This window comes from Bos mutus, chromosome 18 (genome assembly GCF_027580195.1).
Source record: "Bos mutus isolate GX-2022 chromosome 18, NWIPB_WYAK_1.1, whole genome shotgun sequence".
In the NCBI taxonomy this organism is placed as follows: domain Eukaryota; kingdom Metazoa; phylum Chordata; class Mammalia; order Artiodactyla; family Bovidae; genus Bos; species Bos mutus.
Window position 1 is genome coordinate 12829069 of NC_091634.1, and position 22964 is coordinate 12852032.

Consider the following 22964-nt stretch of genomic DNA (forward strand, 5'->3'; position numbering starts at 1 on the left):
GCTGCCCCGCCTCCCGCCCCCGCCGGAGGCCTACTCATTTTCTCCACAATCCCAGTCGCGGGCTGCGAACTTCCCGCCAATCAGAGCCCGGTGCCACCAGGGGGCGCTGCCTACACGGCCAATCAGGAGACGACAGGGGAGGGGCTACGTGGACAGGTGCCGGGCGGGGGGCGCTGGGGCCCGGAATTCTCAGTGCCTGGAAGGGTACTGGCTCAGTGAATCCTGTCTTAAAGGGGAGGCCCCAAGTGTGGAGCTGCTGGGGCTCCTCTTAGTCGATGCGTAGGTGGTAGGCGTGAAAGCTTGCTGAGTCGCTTCAGTCTTGTCCGACTCTGTGAGACTCTATGGACTGTAGCCCGCCCGGCTCCTCTGTCCATGAGATTCTCCAGGCAACAATGCTGGAGTGGGTTGCCATGCCCTCCTCCAGGGGATCTTCCCTACCCAGGGATAGAACCTGCGTCTCCTGCATCTCCTGGTTTGCAGGCAGATTCTTTACCGCTGAGCCACCTAGGAAGCCCGGTTCCCCTAAATTAGACTCCCGCTGGAAGACCTCATCTCTCGGCTCACAGTCCTGGGAGAAATCCATCAGAATTTGCTCCCCGACGGGGGTAGATTCCGGAAGAACCCACGGGTGCCCAGTTCTTACGCGAGAGACTCAGGATTCCGGGGGCTAATTCTAATGCTGCACCAAGCTCCAGGTCCCGACCCCCGGACGGTACCCGGACTCTACACCCTCCCACAGGATTGGCCCCTTCTCAAGGCCCTGTGTTTCAGGGGTTCCAGGCTTGACAAACAATAGCTTGTTCCTAGGAAAGTTGTAGCCTCTGCCTGTCACAGGACCATGGCTGGGCCCCTAATTCACAGACTCTGCTTCCCTTCCAGAGGGCTCCCCCGGCTCTGCTCCCCTATTTGCACCCCTCTTCACTCCACCCCCCCACCTCCAGAGGGTACCACACCCACTTCCCTGACTGAATTTTTAAAAGCTGAGAGTCCATTCCCAGAATTGCAGACTTTTTCTCCTTAAAGAATTCTAGTCCCGGGACTTCCCTGGTGGCTCAGTGGTAAAGAATTTGCCTGCCAAAGCAGGAGACACGGATTTGATCCCTGATCCAGGAAAATCCTACATGCCTCGGAGCAGCGAAGCCTGTGCACCACAACTATTAAGCCTGTGCTCTAGAGTTCGGGAACTGCAGCTACGGAGTCCATATGCAGCAACTACTGAAGGTCGCATGCTATAGACCCCTGCCTCACTAGAGAAAAGCCCATGCAGCAATGAAGACCCAGCACAGTCAAAACTAAATAAAATTAAAAGAAGAAAAAAAAAAAAGAATTCCAGTCCCCTCCCTTCCTAGGGACATCTACCACTGGGAGCACCAAGCCACAAGGGGCCTTAGTCCCCACCTGCTCCCACTTTAGTGGGTTTAGGGCTCCAAGCCCTGCTCACAACCGTCCAACTCAGAGGGTCTCAAGCCCAGCCCAGTCCTTTCATTATAAATTCAAGGCTCCACTTTTCTTGGAATTAAAAACCCTCTCTTCTCCCAAAGGCATCAGCGCTTTAGAGCCTGAACCCCAGTTCCCCATCCCTTCTCCTCTGAGTTTCAGACCAAATCCTTTCCCACAAGAATTAGGCTGAGGCCCCACACTTAGGGTGCCAAACCCTACCCACTTCTTGTTGCCCCTCCAGGGGTTCCAAACCCTAAGGTTTCCAGGTCTGTAGCCTTAGCCCCACCCTGAGTAGATCCCAGGCTCCACCCACACAGGGTACCAGGCCTGACCAAAGGGCTGACCCCAGACTAAGAACAGCAATCAATTCAGCTTCGACCTCATCCCCGACTCCTGCTCCTTCTTCCAGGGGGTGTGCAAGGGGGACAGGGGGTCTCTTCACCCTCCCTCCTTACCTTGAGGCATACGGGCTGACTCACACAGACACATGCACCCGTCACCACCACCCACAGTCTCCACCCAACACTGCCACCCATAAGTCTGGGCTCACACACTGTCCAGGACACACAGCCTCTTGGAGCAGGAATGATGGCACTCAGGCCCCATTCAGGGACGTCCGTGGGCTGTCCCTGCTCAATGATGGAGTGCCCGGCTCTGCCCACTGAATGTGCTGTGGGCTGTGTCCCTGTCTTCGTGTGGCTCCCATGATCCCTGCTGACATGGCCCTGCAGGACGATGTGGCCCTGCTCCCATTGCCCCCCTCCCCATCTCCTACCCTGTAGCTGGAGCATTTGCTGGGGGCGCTGCCGAAATTTCTCCCTTCTGCTTGGGATTCAGGGCATCTTCAATGCTCGTTGCTAGGCAACAGCCTCTGGCTCACCACTGCAACTTCCGGGGATGGCTTTGGCTTCCCCTCCCCCCAGAATTTGGAGTTCCCAGCTCCCAGTCCCTCCCTATCAGTGCTACTACCCCCCAGGGTTGTTTCTATGTCACTCCCGGATCCTGATCTGATCTCAATCCTTCAGAATCTCTCAGAGTTCTAGAGTCCTGGCATTCCAGAAGCTTCCTCCATTGTATGTGCTCACACATAGGGTTTTACCTTGGTATGAAAAACAAAAACAAACAAATCTCTTTAGTATTCTAGATTTTCTGACATTCTCACCCTCAGTTCTAGGATCACTAGTATCCCAAAACAGTATTCTGGATTCCCTGGCATGGAAAAAACTCTCTCAATATTCCAGCTCTATGAGCATCACAAAATACCCGCATATTCTAGAGCACAGACATTTCAGAACACTCATGTTTTAGACTCACTCATCTTTTAGGGCTCATGTTCTAGATTCTCTGGCAATCCAGAGCCCATTGATATTATGGATTTCTTAGAATGCAAAGCAATCCTCTAGTGATCTAGAAGGGTTGACATTCCAGAACACTGCTATGCTCTAGATTTCCTAGTAATCCAGATTCTTTTCTATGTCCTACAATTCTCAGCATTCTAGAATCTCTGGCTTGTAAAACATTCCTACTGGGATAGGCATTCTAGAACACTCTTCAGTTCTAGAATCATCAAATTTCCAGGTTGTTTTTCATAAACTTCTGCAGTGTGGATTCTTTGATAGGCAGGGGAGAAGCCTAATATTGTTCATGCACTAACACTATAGAATATTCCTGTGTTCTAGATCGCCTAACATTCTGCCAAGTTACAGAAGTTCTGGCATCCCAGAAACCCTGGACTTCTAGAACTAGCACACTCTAAAATCCCTTGTTCTTAGTTGACCTACTTTCTCTTTTTTTCATTGACCCAAGGAAAAGATGCAGAAAACTTTCCCGAGGAGCTGCCAGAGGAATAGGTATTATCTGGAGGAAAACCTCAAGGATGTCAGGCTGGGGCAAGCTGATGCCATCCTATACACCTTCTCTGTTGTGAGCAAGAGAGGGGTAAAGACTGGGCAGCCGGAGATGTGGAGGGGCAAGGTGTTTGCAGTAGTGAGGTTTGGGGCACAAATGTCACCTAGCCGACAGCTGTGTTTCTGCCAGCCTGTACCTATTCATCCCTGTTTGTGGTAATAGTATCCTGATTCACCTTTAAGGAGCTCTTCCTTCACTCTGTCAGCATGGGGCTGACCTCACTGCCTGGCTTGTGAGGGTACATGATCCCTGGAAAGACACAATGATTGCTTCAGGAATGGCCAGCCCATTCAGTTTAAGCCAGTGAGGATCAATACTGTGATTCTGCTGCTACAAAGAGACATGACTCTTGTCATGTATGGATATGAGAGCTGGATCATAACGAAGGTTGAGTGCTTCAGAATTGATGCTTTTGAACTGTGGTGCTGGAGAAGACTCTTGAGAGTCCCTTGGACAGCAAGGAGATCAAACCAGTCAATCTTAAAGGAAATCAACCCTGAATACTCATTGGAAGGACTGATGCTGAAGCTGAAACTCCAATACTTTGGCCACTTGATGTGAACAGCTGACTCATTGGAAAAGACCTGGATGCTGGCAAAGATTGAAGACAGAAGGAGAAGAGGGTGACAGAGGATGAGATGGTTGGATAGCATCACGGATTCAATCGACATGAGCTTGGGCAAACTCTGGGAGATGGTGAGGGACAGGGAAGCCTGGTGTGCTACAGTCCATGGGATCATGAAGAGCTGGACATGGCTTGGAGACTGAACAACAACAGAGACAAAAAGTTGCTAAGGAGCTATGTGGAGTCATCTTGGCACAGAGTGCGGAAAACCTGACTGAGAATGATCTCAGAGGAGAAGAAAGCCAAAGGATGGAGAGATATTCCGGATGAGTATTTGGGCCCTGGATCCAGCCATGCCTGAAGCCAGAGTGTAAACGAATTCCCCTTCTTCACTTAAACTGAGAGAGACAGATGTCCCTGAATCTACAGCCAGGGACCTGATGGGGTACTGCATCTCTCTCACCCTTTCCCTGCTGCTGCTGTTGCTGCTGCTAAGTCGCTTCAGTCGTGTCCGACTCTGTGCGACCCCAAAGATGGCAGCCCACCAGGCTCCCCCGTCCCTGGGATTCTCCAGGCAAGAACACTGGAGTGGGTTGCCATTTCTTTCTCCAATACATCAAAGTGAAAAGTGAAAGTGAAGTCGCTCAGTCATGTCCAACTCTTAGCGACCCCATGGACTGCAGCCCACCAGGCTCCTCTGTCCATGGGATTCTCCAGGCAAGAGTACTGGAGTGGGCTGCCATTGCCCTCTCTGCACCCTTTCCCTAGGGGTCCCCAAACCCTCTAAGAATGTACCCAAAGCATTGGCAGTGAGAACTTTATTAAGGAAGGGTGACTTTGGCTCCAGACAAGGGAGATGGTGGGGGGGCGGGGTGTCTCGTAACAGTAGGAGGCCCTGGCCCTCAACCCAGGGCTCTGACAGAAAGCGAGGGAGGCACCTGAGTTCCCCAGGACCTGGATATCCCAAGGCACCATGGCAGCTGTGTTCAGAACGAAGTTTCATTGAGCTTCGTCTTGGGGGGTACGAGGGGTGCTCCGAGACCCGAGGAGGGCCGGGGGGCTGGTGTTGGTGGCCGCCGGGGCTCCGGTCCGCTCCGCACCAGTTCCTGGCAGCGCTCCACAAAGCTGCCTCCCCCGCGGCGCCGGGCCTCGGCCTGTGGGGGGCTTGGGCTCCCCCGACGGCTGGACAGGGAGGTGTTGCTGAAGGCTGAGTGGAGACTGAGGAGGTGATGAGGGTCAATGAAGGGCATCAGGATGGAGCTGGGTCCCCCTCCCATAAGGCCACCATGTTCTGCCCTCTCCCCCATTGGTCATGCCTACCTGGTGAGAGAGGTCCGAGGTGAAGGGCTGGGGAGAGAGCCCCTGGAGGAAGCCAGCGGGGCTAGGTCACACTGCTCCAGCTGTTCCATCAGCTCTTCCTCTGTCAGGCCCCCTGCTGGGGGGCAAGGAAGCAGGGTCAGGAGCAAGACAGGGGTCACAGGCCAAGGGACAGAGGTCATGTGCAAAGACTGAGGTCGGGATAGGAAAAAAGGTGCAGAGGTCAAGGAACAAGGGTCAGAGAGACAGGTTAGAAAGCAAGGACAAGGGGGCTTCCCTGGTGGCTCGGTAATAAAAAATCCACCTGCCAACGCAGGAGACACAGGTTCGAACCGTGTTCTGGGAAGATCCCACATGCCACGGAGCAACTAAGCCCCTGCACCACAACTATTTAGCCTGTGCTCTAGAGCCCAAGAGGCTCAACAGCTGAAACCAGTAAACCCTGTGCTCTCCAACAAGAGAAGTCACTGCGATGAGAAGCCCGAGCACCGCAGCTAGAGAGCAGGCCCTGCTCATTGAAACTAGAGAAAGCCTGCTCGAAGCAACGAAGACCAAGCACAGCCGAAACTAACTAACTAAATAAAATTATATTTAAAAAGCAAGGGTAAGGAGGGGTTGAGGGTAAGGGGTCAGAAGGTCAGGGCTTGGGGAGGGCAGTCATGGCGAAGAAGGTTGTGGAGAGGGGTTCAGGGTGAGTCTGTGTGGTGGGAGTACCAGGGGCCTGGCCGAGGCCATCCATGGCGGTGGTCAGGTCCCACATGGCCAGGCTGCCGTTGGCCTGGCCGGTGAGCAGGTAGCGCCGGGGCCGGGAGCCAAGCCTCCGGGAGCCCTCACACTCCAGCACCGTGAAGGCGGTGGTGGGTGAGCCGTCCACGGAGCGCACGGAGCACACCCTGAGAGGGGAGGGCGCAGGGGTACCTTGGTCACGCCAGAGCCTGGCCTGCTCCCTCTTCTTGTCCTTTACCCTTCCCGGGCCTCAGTCCCCACCATTATGACTTCCCTTCCTGCCTCTCCGATGACCACCCAAGCTTCTCCGTCACTCCCAGATCTTGGGTTCCAGCCCTGCGGGTCCAGTGCCCTCGTGGATGTCCCCAGCCCCACACACCCATCATGGTACCTAAATGGGACTCTCCCCAGACCTGTTGCCCTCCCTGCTCCTGATCCAGGAGAACGGTGCTCCCTCACTTGCCAGCATTACCCACGGTGGGTCCACTCAGCCTCCTGCCTCTCTCCCTGGACCCCTTCCCCCATCCCCATCTGGCCCTGGTCAAGCCCTGCCCTCTCCGGCCAGCCATCTGTCCCAGCCTCCTCCCTGGGCTCTTGGCCTCCTCTCTTCCAACCTCCAATCCATCCCCGAGCACAGCCTTGGCTCCCAGAACATGCAGGACAGTCTTGTTTCTTCCATACTACTGGCAAGGCTCCGCCCTGCTACAGCCTCAACGCTTACCTCCAGTTCTGTGCTCCAGCCCCCAGAGACTGCAAGCACGTCTCTGGTTACCCTCTTTGGCCATTCCAGCCTTGGCACATGCTGCCCATTCAGCCAGGCACACCTATCCCCTCCCTCCTTTCTTCTCTTTGCTCCTATTTATCCTCAAGGTCTTTGTTCAGAGGCTCCTCTTCAAGAGACCCCTGTTCTCAGGCTGACGCAAGCACTGCCTCTGGGTTCTCATGGTTTCCCATCCTTCCCCCATCCCAGCCCTCACTGCCCCCAGCCCCCATCCAGGCCACAACTACACAAGTACCTGCGGCTGTTCCAGCTTCACTCTCATTCACACCTGTCACACCTTTGATACCCTCAGGCCCTACACCTAGGGCCAGGCTTGCGCTCCTTCCCAGCCTCAGATCCTGCTGTGCCCCGTTGGCTGAGATGCCCTTCTGACCTCTGTGACCCAGCTGGCATCCTGCCTTCTGCTCTGACCACCCTCCCTGTTTGATGGGATGGTCCTCACCGCTGGCCAGTGGAGGAAAGACGCACGAACAGCTGGCTGGCACTTGGCACCACCTTCTGAATGAACACTTGCTGGTCATCTCGCTCACCGTAGGGGCCTGGGCCAGGTAGAGGGGGGCTGTCAGGGCCAGCTGGGGTCTCTGGGACCTCCAGACCCTAAGACTCTGCCCCTTTCCCCACAGTTGAATCTCCCAACCCAGGACTAGGTCTCCATCCCCAGGATGCTGGAGCTGGGCAAGGTCAGAGAGGGTCGAGGGTCAGCAATAGTCAGTGGAATTCAGGCACATCCAGGGGAGTATCCTGGATCGGCAGGGATCGGTGGGGGTAACAGAATCCAAGCGGGGCAGCTGGGAGTAATTGGCGGTCAGGAGGGGTCAGGTGGTGGTCAGTGGAGGTCAACTCCATCATTTGGGTGGGTCAAGAGGGGCCTTCAGGGGTGAGGAAAGGGATCAGTGGAGGCGGGTGGAGGTCATGCAGGGTCTGTGGGGGTGGGGGCCCAGGGGCTAGGAGGCACCAATGTCATTGCCAGCACTGCAGCCACCATGCCCGTCGGCCGACTCCAATGCCAGGATCTTGAACGAAGCCAGAGGAGTGGAGCCAGGCTGGGTGGAAATCATGCCGCGGAAGCGAGTCACGGACCATGTCCGCACGTGGTTGCTGTCGGCACAAACTGGGGAGCCAGAAGGCAGCAGCAGGTCAGGCCTGGCGGGGGAATGGCCACTGCCTGACCTTCCTGAGCCCCGAGATGACCTCCTTTCCAAGGTGTCAGGATCCCGGCCCCCTCTGAATTCTTCCCTTTCTTCATCCTCTCTTCCCCAGAATTCTAAAGTTACCAACCCTGTTGGCTCTGCCTCCAAGTCATTCCAGAGGCTGATCTTGCCTTTCCCTGCCCACTGACCCCAACCCCCCCACCACGGTCCTGTCTGCCTCATCTTCTGCCTGGACCATCACAACAGCCTCCACCCTGGCCTTCCTGCCCCCTAGTCTGTCCCCATGTTCAGTCAGAGGGACCCTGTGAGCACTTGCATCAGGCCACAGCCCTCCTCTGCTGGGAGCCCTCCTGCGGTGCCATCTCACTCAGGCTTAAGGACCAAGTCTTCTCCGGGGTTACAAGGTCCCCCGACCTACCCCATCAGCCCCCACCCTCTTCCTCGCCCACTCTACTCTGGGCTTCCTTCGGTATGTCAGTTGTCCTCCCGTTTGACAGCCTTCGCAGTGCCTGTTCCCTTTGCCGGGAATGCTTGTCCCCATTGATCTGCGATGCTCATTGCTGTTCAAAGCGCCTTCATCAGGAACCACGTACTCTCATGACCCTGGTGCTCTCTAGTCTCTCACACAGCCTTGTTTTTATTCACGGCCCCCATCATTGTCAGATAGTGATTTAGATTTGTATTGATTTATCATCTGCTGCCCCAACTAGGGGGCTTCCCTGGTGGCTTAGAGGGTAAAGCATCTGCCTGCAACGCGGGAGACCTGGGTTCAATCCCTGGGTCAGGAAGATCCCCTGGAGAAGGAAATGGCAACCCACTCCAGTACTCTTGCCTGTCAGCTCCAAGGGTAGGGACTTGGCCTGTCTTGCTTATCACAGTATCCCGTGCCTGAAAATGGTGAAATTGATGAATTCTCCCCTCTCCTGGCAATTCACTCTGCCCCAGACTGCTCCCCTTCACGGAATTCTCTGGAGGCCACTCCCCACACCATGCCCCTCCCCAGTGGAGACCCTCATCCGCCTGGCCTCACGGTCCCAGCGGAGCCATCCCTCTTGCAGGGAGAAAGATGCCCAGGGCAGCTGGATGAGACTCACCCGAGATGAGGTGCTTCTCCGAGAGCATGATCTTGGTGACAGGGCTGCGGTGCACGGTGAAGGTCTGGAAGAGCTGAGGCCCCGAGCCCACTGTCTCGGGGTGCTGCACGATGACCCGCACGCCCCCTGAGCTGGTCCCGTAGGCGATCTCAATCCAGTTTCCACTGTCGCCTGGTGAGGAGCCGGGGAGGAAGAAAGGGACGGGGTCACAGACAGACAGAAACTGGGGCAGAGAGAAAGAGTCAGCAAGGAACAGACACGGAGTCAGAAAGTAAAGAGGAGGGGAGAGAACAAGGAGGCAAGACATGGGAAACGGAAGAGAGAGGGACGGAGCAGACAAAGAGAACCAGAGACAGAAATGAAGACACAGAGACAGAGCTAAGAGGAGTGGGGGGAGAGAGAGAGAAACAGAGAAAGACGTAGAAACAGGGAGGGTTATAGAGACAGAGGCTGACAGAGAGAAAGACGGAATTTGAGAAAAACAGAGAAACATGGAAAGGGACATACAGACAGATAGCAGTGAGAATTCCCTGGCAATTCAGTGGTTAGGACTCAGCACTTTCACTACCGTGGCCAGGGTTCCATCCCTGGTCAGAGAACTAAGATCCTAAGCTGCAGGGAACTAAGCTGCACAGTGGGGAAAAACGGAAAAAGAAAAAAACGACAGCAAGACAAGAAAATGCAACCCTGTGTGCCTGAGGGACTCCTCCCCCATTGCCAACTTTCCACAGGGGAAAAGGTATGTTGTAATGTTACAGACTTAATGGGCCATCTTAAAGAATGTGGGTAAAAGGTGGTTTTAATATTTTGTGCAAGAGTTAAAAGCAATGAATTCAGGTGATGCGTAGCAACATGGACGGACATTTAATTTAAGGCAGGATAAGTGAAGTGAAAATCGCTCAGTCACGTCCGACTCTTTGCGACCCCATGGACTATACAGTCCATGGAAATCTCCAGGCCAGAATACTGGAGTGGGTAGCCTTTCCCTTCTCTAGGGGATCTTCCCAATCCAGGGATTGAACCCAGGTCTCCCACATTGCAGGCAGATTCTTTACCAGCTGAGCCACAAGGGAAGCTTAGGCAGGATGGATCAAAGTAAAATACATAAACTGAGATATATACTCAATACTGTTTATGCAAATTCAAAAACATGTCCATAATACGTGCTTTTTAAGGGCACATACAAATGAAAAGCTAAATGTTAAACACGCATGACAGAACAGTGGCATGTGGTGAGGAGAAAAGGAGTAAGTCAATGAAATAAGAAAAGGGCCCTTGGGAATTCCCTGGCAGTCCAGTGGTTGGGGCTCCGCATGCTCACTGCCAAGGACCTGGGTTTGATCCCTGGCAGGGAATTAAGATCCCACAAATTGTGAGGCATGGCCAAAAATAAGTAAATAAAGTTTAAAAAGAAAGAAAGAAAGGGGATTTATGTGATGGCTGTGAAGTTAAATGTATTATTAGTTTACTACTGATAGAAAAAATGTACTACTGTGACCTCTACCTCACACCACACATCAAAGTTAATCTGAAATGGAACAGGGACCTATGCGTAAAAGCGAAATATGCAAAGCTTCTAGAAGAAAATATAGGAAATAAGTCTTTGCAACCTGCAGGTAGGCAAAGACATCTTAAGCTCCAGAAAGCACTAACCATAAAATAAAATTAATCATTATGCCAAGTGAAAAAAGCCAGACACAAAAAGCCACATGCTGTATGATTTCCTTTACATGAAACATCTAGAACAGGCAGATCCACAGAGACAGAAAGCGGGTTAGAGGTGCCCAGGGGCAGTCAGCAGGGAGGACAGGTGTGACTGCCGACGAGCATGGGGTTTCTCTTTCAGTGCTGAGAATGTTCTGGAGTTAGATAGTGGTGATGGTGGCACAGCTTTGTGAATCTGCTAAAAAAATCACTGAATTGTGGACTTTATGGGATGGAGATTGTATCTCAATAAAAAGAAATAAAAAATCAATCTATTTCTCTGCATTTGCGATCAAGAAAACAAAACACAAAGACTGCTCCAAGTGAGAGAACTCAGCTTCACCCCGTGTAAGACACACATCCTCTTTTTGTTTGTGTTTATTTAGGATATTTTTTTTTTTGAGGGGGGGAGTACAGTTTGGCCACAACCTGAGGCTAATGGAATTTTAGTTCCCTGACCAGGACTTGAACCCAGACCCTCCGCAGTGAGGGCATGGAGCCCTAACGGCTGGACGGCTAGGGAATTCTCGAGTCACACATCCTCTTTGTTTTAGTAGCGTGCAAGCATCACGCCCTGATCACAGAGATGGGAAAGAAACACCAAGAAGAACTACAAGAGGTCAGCTTTGCCGTTGGTGGAGAAGCCTGCCATGGCTAGCACCTAGCACAGTGCTTACATGTAAGTGGTGCTCAGTAACTGTGGAATGACTGAATGGGTTGAATCTGTCTCCTTCTCAATATATCTCACTGGCCCATGCTACGCAAGTGTCAAGTGGTAGGGAGACTGCTGTGGGCTGGGGCTGGGGCTGGGGCTGGCTGCTCGTGGCAGAGGGGCAAGGCTGAGCCATAGCTTACTGGTCTTGGGGGTGAGGTAGACGCTCAGGGCTGTGACCCCGTCCTCTGCCGGGTCCCGGTAGAGCTCGCTGACCAGAAGGTCGTTGTCCTTCATGCGTAGGGGGAATTTCTGCACATCTGGTGGCGGCGGGGGTGGGGGGGACACGGAGGATAAGTGGGTCGGCTCAAGGTAGCCCAGCCTTTCCCCTCCTCTCCCACCTCCGAGGGGAGGCTCTTGGATAGCTGGGGTGCTGGCCACTGCTCACCCACATAGTAGATGGAGCCGTTGTTGCAGCCCAGGAGCAGGAAGGAGCCTGCAGCGTCGTAACTGGTGATGGGTTGCACCTCCTGGACCTGGGGGCGGGGAGGGCTGTGGCCAGGGTGACCCTCCCTGCGGCGCCCCTCCCGGCAGGCCTTTGCCTCTCCGCTCCAGCACCACCCACCAGGCAGGCTTCTAGGCTCCCTCCTCCCCAGCCTTGCCTGGTCCGGGTCTGCACCCTTGACGTCTGTCTCTGAACGACTCTTGCTGGCGCTATTTCTTAGTCTCTCCTTGACTTTGTACTTCTGACATCCCAACTTTCTTTTTTCTTTTTTGGTCAGGCTGTGCAGCTTGCAGGATCGTAGTTCCCCAACCAGGGATTGAACTTGGACCACAGCACTGAAAGCGCACAGTCCTAACCTCTGGACCGCCAGGGAATTCCCCGACATTTCTTTTTTTGTTTGGTTGTTTTCTTTTATTTATTATCCCTGAGATTTCTTTATTCATCTCCATCTACCTCCCTGTGGTGCCTTCATCTACCACAATCATTTAGTCTAGGTCTCTCTCCATCCACCCTCTTTCTCGCTCTCTCTCTTGCCTCTGACTTCCTGTTTCTATTTATTTCTCTCCATTTCTGTTTCTTTCTCTCTCCTTTCTTTGCTTGTCCATCTCTCTCACCCAAACTTACACTTTAGAAAACAACGCTGTAGGTGTATATATATGTTGTACACACACACACACACATATTTTACATGATGGACAGAGCCTGGGGTGAGTGCAAAGAGAATGACAGACGTTTGCACATATGTCTTGGTTTCAGCCTCCTACACCATCTCCCCTTACCTGCTTGGCCGCCCCAGTGCCTGGAGATCCCTCTCTTCCTTTCCAAAGCCACCCATCCTTCATGTCAGCTCAGCAGCCCCAGATCCTCATTAGGCCTTTATCATACCCCACCTCACCCTGACACTGCATCTGGCCCACTACCAGATTCTTTGGTTCTTTCCCGGTCAGGTGGGCCAGAAAGCAACGCCTCCTTGGGTCTGGCTGGTCTGGACACCTGGGAAGGAGGCAGCCAGGCTGGCCAGCTCCCTGACCTGCCAGTGCTTGGTGACAGCGTTCCACACGCCGATACGCCCTGTGTGGCTTGTGGCGATGAGCTGGTTCCCAACGAAGAACAAGGCTTCCACAGGCACCCCCAGGTGGAAGACTCCTGCAGAGGGTGAGAAGGGCTTGGCCAGGACCCCCTCTCACAGCGGGATAAGTGGGGTGGCAGGGAGAACTCCGAGGGCCAGAGGATTCAATTCAGTCATAGAGTCTTTACAGACTAGAGGATTCCAGCAGGAATTACAGAGGATTATGATGGGCTGGATTCTTGCTGGGGTGTGGGACTCTAACGGGGTGTGGAATTCAGCTGAGATTTTCAACAAAGGCAAAAAACCCTATGGGTGGCAGGGTATTCTCACGAGGATTAAGATTGGTCAGGGAACAGATTAGTCTAAGGAGTCAGATTTCTTCTAATGGGAACAGATTCTAACAGGTTTGGGGATTCTACTGGCATGGAGAATTCGACCAAAGCAAAGAGATCTAACAGGGCCGTGAATTTTGACATAGGAGAGAACTGTATGTGGGTGGATTTTTCCACCAGACCAAAGAATGCTAATGGGATACAGAATTTCAAAGGGTTGGCACATTGTAACAACACGAAGTCTTATAGGTATGAGAATTGTGTAGGGTGGCTGTTTTAACAAGCCACAGGTTGGAGCAGAATTATAAAGGGTGAAAGGGTTCTAGAAAAAGCCTGGGGCCATAACTATCTCAGAAAGAAAGTGAAAGTGTTGGTCGTTCAGTTGTGCCCAACTCTTTGGGACCCCATGGATTGCAGCCCACCAGGCTCCTCTGTTCATGAAATTCTCCAGGCAAGAATACTGGAATGGGTTGCCCTTCCCTTCTCTGGGGGATCTTCCTGACCCAAGGATCGAATCTGGGTCTCCTGCATCGCAGGCAGATTCTTTACCGCTGAGCCACCAGGGAAGCCCAGGTTCCCTCTCTTACCTATCTCAGAGCCACCGCCTTCTGGCTGCAGAGCCCACAGCAGGATCTCGCTGCCTGTGGCTACTGCCACCATCTTGTCATGCTCTCCCAAGGCCCCACCAAGCACCCGGGCTGTGAGTGCCAGGCGCTCAATGGGCCAGTCCAGGCGGGGACTGGAGAATACCAGCTGCCAGCCGGAGGCTTCCTTCAGCCTGGAGGATTGGGGGACATCATCAACCTTCACCCTGAGCATCCCCTACCCGCATCAACGGGGCTCAAGGCCACCTCCCACCACCCTCTCTGAGCACCTATAGCAGACAAGAAACTGGGTATAGGCCACGGCGATCCAGTTGTGGTGTCCGCACACCAGGCGCACCATCCCCGGCTCCTCGGGTAGCCCTTAGGGGGAAAGGCAGGGATCAGGGCAGGGTCACAGGGCCCATTGGCTACCCCGATCTCCCATGAGACAGAAATGTACCTGATGGGGAGGGAGGGGATTTCTCATCCAGCATTCGGCCCAGCAGCCCTGCATTGCCCAGGTTGGGGGGCATCGTGTTGCTCCGTCGGACAGGGGCTGGGCGACCCCCTGCTTGCTGGGGCCCCACCAGGCTGTGCCGGTTCCGCCGCTTCACCGGGAACACTATGGCAGAAAGAAGGGGCAGAGCAACAATCGTTGTAATAACTGTAAAAACTGTCACAGAGCAAACACTTGAAATGTGCCAGATACTGATTTTCCCACACAGGTAGCATCGTCTCCTAGAGAAAAGATTTTTGGTGGTGCAGGGACATGGCATTAAGTGACACTGAATCACATTGAGCTGCTCCCTTATCAGTTCCTTTGAGCCCATCACAAAGAATCAGTTTGGGGCTGCGATGATAATGAAACCCCTTCAATATATGTTAATCTTTCTTTTTAAGAAATGGAAGCCTGTTCCCTTGGCAGGCAACAGCATCTACCCAGAGTTTAATTACACTGTTATGTTTAAGGGTTATTTCATGTCCACTTATTTATGGCATAAATGGCAGTGATATAAAGCTTCTATTTATAATGATAATAAAAAAATACAGAATCAAACTAAGCTAAGAGAACAGTAGGTCTTCATATTTGGCAAACTTCATGAAGGTGACAGGTACTGACTGAAGTTAGGGAAATAAACTCATAAATTGAACTCCCCAACGCTGTTCCTTCTACCAATCAGCAAAGCATAGTAGACTACAGTTCCCAATAACCACTGGGGCATATTTTCCATGACCAGTGGGCTGGCTGCTCCCTGGGGATTACAGTCAATAACTCTCCTTTAATATTTCTCCCCTCCATGCAAAGGACACCAGTTCTCCCTAAGACTCTCTACAAGGAAATCAAAACTGGACTACAACTTCCATCAGGCTCCAAGGCAAGCTGGAGCCTCAAGGGGACTAGATTGGCCCATTGCCTCATTGGAAATGCAGTTTCCTACTTCCTTCCCAAGCATTAGTCAAAGCATCTGATGTAGAACTACAACTCCCAAAGTGTCTCAGGGATCACAGCTGAGGCAAGCAAGGGCTGCAGTCTTATGGGAAATGTAGTCTTTAATCCCCCACCCTCCATTCCCACCCTGTATTCCTTAATAGTTCCCACCTGGTGGAGGCAGGTAACCAGTAAAGAGGACGTTTCCACAAGAAGATCGATCCAACTCTTCAAGAAGCTGTAGACGACGAACTGAGGCAGAAGGACTCACAGGCTGGGACTTGGAGAAGGCTGAGGTAACCTTTCCCCCTCCCCCATCTCCTCCACAGAATACCACCACTCCCCTGAGACTCAGGACCACCGAATCCAGTGTTCTCAGCTCTAACCCCACCTTCTTTCAGAAGTGAGGAGAAAGAGGGAGTATCATTAGAGGGCTGGTTTTCTATGAGGATGCTAAGGGGGTGGGCCCACTTACCCAGAGGAGTCAGCCCATAGAACTGGGCTTCATGGAGGAGACTGGAACCGTGGACACCCCTAGGTAGTAGAATTGACTAGGTGTCAGGGTCTGGGGAGTGGGAGTGGGCAGAGAATTCTGAGGACCAAGTTTTTGAAACTGCACAGAGAATCTCAAGAGATAGCAAATGTGGATGGTATCAAGATTCTAAAGAAGAAATTATCTGGGTGGTGAAAGTGTGTGTGTGTGTGTGTGTGTGTGTGTGTGTGTGTGTGTGTGTTGGGGAGGGATATTCTGAAGAACTTAAGTGAACATTCTGAGGGGAAGAAGAGACTTCTAAACTTCACAGAGAATCTCAAGAGATAGCAAATGTGGATGGTATCAAGATTCTAAAGAAGAAATTATCTGGGTGGTGAAAGTGTGTGTGTGTGTGTGTGTGTGTGTGTGTGTGTGTTGGGAGGGATATTCTAAAGAACTTAAGTGAACATTCTGAGGGGAAGAAGAGACTTCTCAAGGGGTAAAGACGTGGGGGACTCCCCATTATCTTCCATGCCCACCTAGGGTCCAACTCTTTGGTGCGCAGGAAGTTGAGGATGGGAGCGAAGACGGTGGGGTCCCTGTCGATGAAGATCTGCGGGGAAGGGAGACAGAGAATAGATGGGGCAAAGAGCGGGGCTGAGTGGGGCTCCTGTCCCTCCTCCTACCAGCCGCCCCGTTTCAGCTCTACTCACGGCTCCGGTCTCATCTTTCAGTGTCGAGATGCGTCCGCTTAGAAGACTGCAGGGAGGGGACGCAGAGCAGGTGTCACGGGCCGGAGTGTGTGTGAGGGGAGATGAGATCTCCCCATACCCAACCCTCCCGTCCCCCACGCTAAACTCGCTTCCCCAATCACCTGGAGAAGAAGGAGTCTGGGATCCAGGTGAGAGTCTGGCGAGAGGTACTGAATCTGTGCGGGGACGGGGAGCGGACGCGAGATGACGGAGGATGAAGAACGCGGCCCCCAGTCTCAGCACCGGGTGAGTTTCTCTCCCTCCCCCAGCATCCATCCAGGCTCCCGCGCCTCCAGCAGGGGGCGGAGCAATCCTTGATGGACAGAATTCCCCCCGCGGGAGAGGCGGGTACTCCCAGCCGGGTCCCCGGCCCCGAGAGTAATGACTCAAGAAACTCTTACACTCACCTCTTGCCTCCCACATTCAGATGAATCACCTCTCCGGGAGGCCCCCGACCTGGGACCCCGTCGACTGCAGGGGCCGCAGCCGCCATGGCCCCCGGGCTAGCCGGCCGGCCTGCACCCGCTTCCGGGTGTGTGTCCCGCCCCCGCCCCCACCGCGTGCTCATTGGGCTTCAGACTCCCAGAGCAGCTGGCGATTGGGCAAAACGCTCGCCCATCGCGGTTCACTTCTCCGCCTCCTTAAAGGGTCCCGCCTTTCCTGTCCTGGACGGGGCGGACCGAGCGGCTCCTTTGGGGAAGTTTAGTTACCACGGGTAGCAGACCGTTCCTCATCCCTCTGGGATTCCCAGTTTAGGAGTGGCATCTAGGTGCTTAATCGGGAACACGAGTTTAGACATCGAAACTAGTCCACACCAAGTGGGACATCTAAATGTCCTCCGTAAGACAGTTTCTCCCTGTCGCTCCACCTAATCCTCCTGGGCGCAGCCCATGAAACGCGAAGAAACCAGCATAGACCGTCAAAGCCAAAAGATTTATTATAGGTACATAGAGTGTGCGCCTGCCACACCTCTCCTCACCCCTGGACCCCGGCGGCTTCTCCAGGTGGCCATGGGGGCTGCCCACAACCCAGTTCCCCCGCTCCCCAGGAAGGTGCTCCAGCCAGAAGCATGCAGGGGGGAGGGCTTCCCCTCGCCCCTCCCCTCACGATGTCGTATTTACAACTGGAGGGGGGAGGAGAGAGGAAGACAGTTTTGAGCTTTGACGCCCCTCCCATTAAAAGCCTTCGCGGATGCGGGGCGGTGGAGGAGGAGGTCGACGTTTTGCAAAAATAAACTAAGGAATTACCGCATGGCTCTGAGACAGCGGAGTGCGGAGGCTAGGGGCCCCTTTCACGCCTCCTTCCCAGACAGAGATCAAGGCAGCATTGGAAGTGAGGTAAAGGCGGGGAGGGGGCGTCCCCTCCCCACCCCCTAGCACCCTGGATGGTCCAGGGGACCTCACCAGCGCCCCCATGCCCGTCCCTAGGGCGGAGGGGGGACGGGAATTATCGCCCCTACCACCCCAGCTTCGTGGGGCAGGGGGCTTGGCTCAGCTGGCCCCTTACCCGCCCCCGGCGCCCCCAAGCTCAGTTATTGCATAAAAATAATAGAGCCCCAGCACCTGGGGTGGGGGTGGCGAGCGGGAAGGGGCCGAGATATGGCTATAGGGGCAGCAATCCCCCCACCACTTCTTGGGGTGCAGGAGAAGTCCCCTCCTTTCCAGTGCCAGTCATGGCGCATCCTCGGTGTTGGTGGGACTAGGGGCTCCCTTCCGCCCCTGCGGAAGAGAAAGTGTCTTTGTGCCCACGGTGCAGGGAGGAGGGTCGAGAAGGTGGGAAGTCACTTCCGGCGCCCGCTGGCCCTGCGCTCCCCTGCCTCCCGCTTGGGGTTGCCCTCGTCTGTGGACGATGTGGTGGGTTGTGTCTGGCCCCAGCGGGCGATCTCGGCGTGTTCCCCAACCGAGGCGGCCACAGCCTCCAGCCAGCCGTTCATCTCCTCCTGGAGGGAGAAATAGGGCACGTAGTCTATATTTGGAAGAGAGGAGACTGAGTAATAGATGAGTCTGGAATCTGACTGCCCACTCTGAACCTCAGCTTCCTCATCTATTAAACGGGGTAATAATAAAAATGACAACAAGGATGATGATGATGTAAACAGTTACTTAGTACTTATTTTGTGCCTAGCTCTTCCTTAGTGGCTCAGACACTCTGCAAAGAATCCCTCTGCAATGCAGGAGACCTGGGTTCGATCCCTTGGGTTGGGAAGATCCCCTGGAGAAGGGAATGGCAACCCACTCCAATATTCTTGCCTGGAGAATTTCATGGACAGAACAGCCTGGCAGGGGACAGTCAGTCCATGGGGTCACAAAAGAGTCGGATACGACTGAGTGACTAACACACACACAGTGTTCTAAGCATGTCTGTGGATCAACTCACTTAATCCAATGCAACTGGATTATATCTAACTCCCACTATAAACAAGAAACAATAATATCAGCAGACACTGTATTTTCCCAGCTCAGTAAGTATTCTACTTGTATCAACTTATTTAATTCTGATAATAACCCTATGATGGAAAACTATTTTTACTTCCATTTTAAAGATAAGTAAAAGAGAATAAAGGCCTACTTCATAGCCTCTTGGGAAGATGAATGGGTAGCAAGTGTTACTATTTTCAACATCTCTTCAAACCACCTCTGTGCCTGCTCCTCCTCCCTTTACCTTTCCCCTTAGCCCCAGTCCCAAGATCCACTCACATTCCTTTCTCTCACCTACCTCCTCGACCCCTCCCCACAGGCCTGTCCTGGTCCGGCCTTGTGCTCTCCCACCTAGGTCCCTGCCTTGGCCACCTCCTGTGCTTCACTCCTCCATTCTTGCCCTCTCCAATCTACCCTGCAGACTGATAGCCAAAGGATCTTTCTTATGCAGCACTGTAACCTTCCCTTGCTCAAAACTCTGCCACGGCTTCCTCATGCCCTTAGAATTGTTTTTTTGTTTGTTGTTCTGTTTTTGCAACTTGTGGGATCTTAGCTCCCCGACCAGGGATTGAACCCCAGCCCTCAGCAGTGAAAGCAGAGTTCTAACCACTTGACTGCCAGGGAAGTCCCTCCCTAGTGTACTTAGAATAAATGCCAGCCTCCTCTGAATGACCCACAGTGTCCCTAGAGATCCAGCCTCAGGGAACCTTTCTAAGAAATTTCTTCCTTGAACTGTCCTTTAGCACAGTTAACCCTTTGCAATTCTGTACCTCTGTTTCCTTGCACTTGCAGTTTTTTTTTTTTTTTTTAATCTTTTAAAGCTAATGCCCTCCTAACTTTTCAGTCTCATCTCAGAAGCCAAGACAAGGAAGTTGGACTTTATCCTGGGGCCTCCAGGCAGCCCTTCTGATCCTCTATCTCCCACAGTTTGGCTAGGAACTTCTCAACTCTCGTTGCCATGGGCTTGCCCATTCAGCCCAGGTAACTCTGCCTTGCACTTTCCCTTTTCACAGCCCCATCACTCAGGGCCAGGAGCCAGCCAGCCAGCCAGCCAGGTGGTTCCTGAGGTCGGAATAGGGAGAGAAAGGAACGGATCTCACCTCATCTTTAGCCTGGAGCAAAAACTCACTGCCGTCCTGGGTCCTGTGGGAGAGGACACAAGACTTGGGGGCTCCAGGACCAGGGGCCCAGCCCACCCATCCACCCATCTACCCATCTACCGACTGTCCTCCAGGGGAGCACGGTATTGTTGGGAGGGGGAAGCTGGGTCTGGGAACCTCCCACCCGCCCATTGAGGGGGCTCACTGGAGCTTGAAGACATGCTTCTTTTTCTTGTAGTCACTAGCCACCTCGCTGGTGGCCTTGTGCAGGCTGAGCAGCGGCTCCCCGCCGTGTGTGCCCCCGGATGCCGGGCCCTTGGCGTCCTTGTAGAAACCCAGCTCCCCCTTGCTGAGCACGCAGTACAGGCTCACCCATGACCTGGGGCGATGAGATGGGGCTCAAGGCAGAGTCGAAGCACTCTGCTTGGGTATTCTTCATTGATACCCTCCGGGGATCGAATATGCCTGAGCCTTCCTCCCTCTGGGCCTTTGCCCTAGTTGGGCCACACGCCGGGAGTACTCTTCCTTAGGAGTACTCTTCCTTACTGCAGTTGTGGAGCTGAGAGGAGTGTCTCAGTCTCTGGGAACCAAGCCTTTGCCCAGACTGGCCCCTGCTGGAACTGCTCTTCCTTATCCCCTCCCACACTGAAATTCCTGAAGGCAACACTTAAGCTGTCTCCTCCACAAGCCTTTGCTTGGGCATGTTCCTTGTTACTCCTCCACCCCTGCTCACCCTCATCCCCAGAAGGGCTGATCTACTGGCATAGGTCTGAAAAGAGGAATTCTTATCTCTCCATTCAACCAAAGCCCCAACCGAAGAGGAAGTCTCCCACAAGCAAAATACTCCCAAGGGGCCCCTTGGTCTCAGTACAAGGAGGAAAGGCTAACTCCAAACCCCACAGACAAAACCTCAATCTGTTCCGCCCAACTCATTCTGCTTGTTCAACTCTTCCCTTTTGGGCTCCACCTCTCCCTAGATTCTGACTCCCAGTTGGACAAAAATGGGTTGGACAATCCCGAGCTGGACTCCCAAGAGTAGACACATCACTGTCAGGCCCCCCATCCGGAAGGAAACCTATATGAGGTGCCCCCCACTCCTCAGTTTCGGATCAGTCTTTTATCAGACCCTTTCGCAATCTGAATCTGAAATAAATGCACCCACCCTAATCATTGGCTGAAGGACCTCTCCAGGCTCCACCTCACAGATCTTGAGAACCCTCTAGACTAGACCCCACATATAATTTGCTGTTAGCTCTAGTTTACTCCTGGGTTGGTTGATCTGAGACTTGAGTAGCAATAACGCTTTTTTCAGGTCTCGTCCATCTAAGCTCCGCCGGCTCACCCTCCGCCGGCTCACCCTTTGGACACGCTAACCTTAAGCCCCGCTTCTCCGGTTCATTGCTTGACTCTTTGAAGTTAAGGCCCCCCCTTCTCAGGCCCCGCCTACCCCACCACGGGTTGGGAGCCCAGAGTTTGGCCCCACCCCCTCTCCAGGCCCACCTATTCATTCATTGGATACTGAGCTTGGAACCCGCCTTCCAAAACCCCGCCCACACGCTCACCGGTTGGACGACTTGCGGTTAGCGTCGAGCTCGCGCTTGCGCAGCAGGAAGCCCTCGTGCTGCACTGTATGAGTGGGCGGTGGTGGAGGCGCGGGGGCGGAGCCGCCCTGGGCCGGGGCGGAGCGCGAGCGCCGGCTTCCCCCGCCCTCACCACCCTCTCGGGGCCGCGGCCGCCGTCTCGGCTTGGGCCGGTCCCGAGCCCGCGGCCGGTCCGGCCGAGGTGTCCGCTCGGGCGGCTCAAGCCCGTTGGGCAGGCGGCCGGGGGGAAGTTCGCGAGGCTGAGGCAGCGAAGGCTGTGTGAAGGGAGGGGGAAGAGGGGTGCTGTCCATAGTGGGGCGTGGGGGGCCATCTGTCTGGGGGAACTCACGGGCCTGGGGGGGGGTCCCATCTGTCTGCAGAGCTATCTGTCTTGGAGGCGAGTCTGGGGGGATCTCAGGGTTGGAGTCCCAATGCTTAAGGGCTCCCCAGATCTTACGTTTGGAATCCCTCTAGATCTTGGGGGTAAGGAGTCTGGTCCTATGGAGGTGGGGATACGGGCAGGTGGGTGTCCCATCTATCTGTAGGAGGAGGAATCTGGGGCTTTCTGTTTGTGTATAGTTGTCAGTAAGGACTATTGAGACCCCTGCTGTGCTTAGAGGAAAGGGTCTAGGACAAATGTGGGAAGTCCGGAGTGTGTGTGTGTGTGTGTGTGTGTGTGTAGGGCGGTAGGAATCTCTTAGGTCGGTGGCCTCATCTTTCTAAGGGAGAAAATTTCAGATTGTAGTAGGTGTCTCAGGGCCGCTGTCCATCCCAAGAGTCTGCACAGTTCAGATAGGGGGCAGGGCTAGGCTCCTGTGTTTCTGGAATCCTAATTCCTGCTCTGAGAGGGGCCCCCATACCCCTTACCCATGCCGAGGCTCAACTTACCCCAACAGGGAGCCCTGGGCCTGCCTCTTTCTCCTGAAGTTGCTCCACAATGTCAGCCAGGGTGGCCTTCCTAGGGGCAGGGGTGCAGAAAGATTCACTGGGACTGGGATGCCTTCTCCCAGAGACCAGCCTGGGTGGCCGGAGGAGCCTCCACATCTTAGCCTGAGAGACCAGGTCCCCGTCCACTTCCGCAGCTGCCTGTCTCGGCCGTCTGCCTTACACACCACAGGTGCTCAGCACTGTGTCTGTGAAATGGACGATGTAACCTCTCTGCCCTCTTGAGTTTTAAGCAACACAAAGACCAAAATGCAAATCGGTGCCTTCAAGGCTTTGAACACACCGTTGCCTTTTCCACCCATCCCCTAAGCTTTCAGGCTCCCTGGATTTGCCCCCCTCCCAGGCCCTGATCACCCTGCATCATACTCTCCAGTGACAAGGCTGTTTCTTCCCCTGGACTGTGAGCCACATGAGAGCAGGGCTGAAGCTGACTGGGTCATT

The 22964-nt window shown here is 53.9% G+C and overlaps 2 protein-coding genes across 4 annotated transcripts in view; both read right to left on the minus strand.

Moving 5' to 3' along the window:
• Positions 1-4716: 4716 nt before the first annotated feature.
• On the minus strand, positions 4717-17020 carry SHKBP1 (SH3KBP1 binding protein 1). 3 transcript variants are annotated; one of them, XM_070387682.1, is made up of 18 exons: positions 16889-17020; positions 16604-16657; positions 16443-16488; positions 16269-16342; positions 15733-15791; positions 15429-15509; positions 14289-14450; positions 14119-14209; positions 13832-14022; positions 12874-12989; positions 11787-11874; positions 11542-11658; positions 8983-9153; positions 7693-7848; positions 7180-7276; positions 5945-6123; positions 5234-5345; positions 4717-5131 (listed from the first exon to the last, which is right to left on the minus strand). In XM_070387682.1, the coding sequence occupies exons 1-18, from the start codon at positions 16972-16974 to the stop codon at positions 4900-4902; spliced, it is 2112 nt and encodes a 703-aa protein (XP_070243783.1). In that variant the 5' UTR covers positions 16975-17020; the 3' UTR covers positions 4717-4899. The 3 variants fall into 3 exon arrangements, with proteins under 3 accessions (XP_070243783.1, XP_005890659.1, XP_070243784.1); XM_005890597.3 differs by having other exon boundaries at positions 5234-5348; XM_070387683.1 differs by lacking the exon at positions 15429-15509 and having other exon boundaries at positions 5234-5348.
• Positions 17021-17407: 387 nt separating this feature from the next.
• SPTBN4 (spectrin beta, non-erythrocytic 4) overlaps positions 17408-22964 on the minus strand; it is an 80712-nt gene continuing 75155 nt past the window's right edge. Inside the window, exons 32-36 of the mRNA XM_070387684.1 lie at positions 22467-22536; positions 21561-21853; positions 20204-20377; positions 19999-20041; positions 17408-18420 (exon numbers count right to left, since the gene is read on the minus strand). Of these exons, the coding sequence (XP_070243785.1) occupies positions 18262-18420; positions 19999-20041; positions 20204-20377; positions 21561-21853; positions 22467-22536 (739 nt within the window). The 3' untranslated portion in view covers positions 17408-18261. The remainder of the gene's footprint in view (positions 18421-19998; positions 20042-20203; positions 20378-21560; positions 21854-22466; positions 22537-22964) is intronic.